We start from the raw sequence: 1496 nt of genomic DNA, 5'->3' as shown, positions 1-1496 counted from the left end.
AGAGGAGAGACTTGTGGTGTCCCTCGGGTGGGCGCGTTCTGCGCGGGAGCTCTCGGGGAGAGGGGAAAGAGCAGATAAAGGCGAAAATTTGACTGTGGCTGCTGGCTGTGGAGGAGCACCAGGGCAGGAACGTACAGCCGAAGGTCCCAGGACCACCGCGTCCAAGGAAGCAGCAATTCTTGGAGGAGAAGCCAAGGGAAGCACCATGTGTCCTCGGTTGAAAAAGGGATTAAGTTGCTCCAGGGAAGATATGCCCATGGATGGATGTTAGACACAAGCTCCCTCCTGGATGATGGAGGGGGGGGGGTGTCAGGCTCCAGTGGCCAGAAGGGTTAGTGGGGAGGTCCTGGTGCGTGTGGTGTTCCTGACCCCTCTGCTTGTAGCCCTGGCTCCTGTTGGGATAGTCGGGGATGCCTGTCTTGGGAGTGGGAGAACAAGAGTTTCCGGTTTGTCTTCATCCCATGTAGAAACAAGTGAAAAATCTTAGTGCTGGTGTGAGTCTGTCTTTCTTCTTGGTCTGGTACTTTGACCAGAGGGATTTTGTTATTTTTAAAAGTGTAAAAAAAAAAAATAATTATCTGTTTGGGAAAAATCAACACTCACTTAAATGTAGGGAGCACAGAGTGCCTTTTGGGTTGATGTACACAGGCTCTTCTGTAGATGTCCCAGGCAGGGCCTACATGTGCAGCACGTGAGGAGCTGAAAATTAAGTAACTGAAAAAAAAATCATGAGTGAAAAGCCCTGAAGCAGTGCCCGGGAAGAGTGTCTGCTGCGAGACGGGGCTTGCAGCCTGCCCGCCGCCACCAGCTGGGTGGCCTTTCTCCAGCAAGGCAGAGCTGGGCTTCCCTCGAGGCTGTGCAGCTTCCCAAAGCCCAGGGTGGTCACCCTGGCAAGGAGTTTTCTGGGATGGCCGGGAGGAGCATCTCAAAGTGCCCCTGAAGCCAAACCCGCAGGGTCCTCCCAGCTGGGCTGCCTCCCACCCAGCTCCTTACAGGAGGGAGACGCTCGGTGTCGGAGCATCGCTTCATCTCTGCCCCAGGGGCTTTCAGATTCTCCCACCTGGCTGCAGCCAGCCAAAAAGGTAGAAGTTTCAAAGACAGGAACTGCTGCAAGGTTCATGCAGAAGGGCAAGTGGGTGGAGGGAGAGCTTCGAGCTTGCTGCTGTCTGGAGAGGAGACAGCGGTGAGCTCACCCGGTATTAAAAGACCCTGAGGGGTCTGGCTGGGCTCCAGGGGAGGGGAACCAGGCTTTCTAAGTTTCTCTGTGTCTGGCATTACCGAGCTCTTCTCCTGCAGCTGGTGCTACAGCAGACAGCGTGCCTGTCGGGGTGCAGGGCTCATGATCTGGGGGCTCTTCACGCAGAGCCCTGTTGCTTGCTGTGCCAGCCCAGGGGCTCGCTGACCTTGCTGCGGGTGATGGGACAGGAGTATGTCCTCCCTTGCTTTGCAGGAAGCTGAAAGATGTGGGATTCATCGCACCGTCCATGCTGGGGAGG

At 55.8% G+C, this 1496-nt stretch overlaps 1 protein-coding gene across 1 annotated transcript in view; it reads left to right on the top strand.

Moving 5' to 3' along the window:
* The window catches only part of ADA (adenosine deaminase), an 8853-nt gene that overhangs the window by 4262 nt on the left and 3095 nt on the right, over positions 1-1496 (top strand). Inside the window, exon 5 of the mRNA XM_010294944.1 lies at positions 1451-1484. Coding sequence (XP_010293246.1) covers positions 1451-1484 — 34 coding nt within the window. The remainder of the gene's footprint in view (positions 1-1450; positions 1485-1496) is intronic.

Source organism: Phaethon lepturus, unplaced genomic scaffold, assembly GCF_000687285.1.
Source record: "Phaethon lepturus isolate BGI_N335 unplaced genomic scaffold, ASM68728v1 scaffold35469, whole genome shotgun sequence".
Classification (NCBI taxonomy): Eukaryota; Metazoa; Chordata; class Aves; order Phaethontiformes; family Phaethontidae; genus Phaethon; species Phaethon lepturus.
Note: the sequence above shows the minus strand (reverse complement) of the source record. Positions and strands in the feature narration are given on the sequence as shown.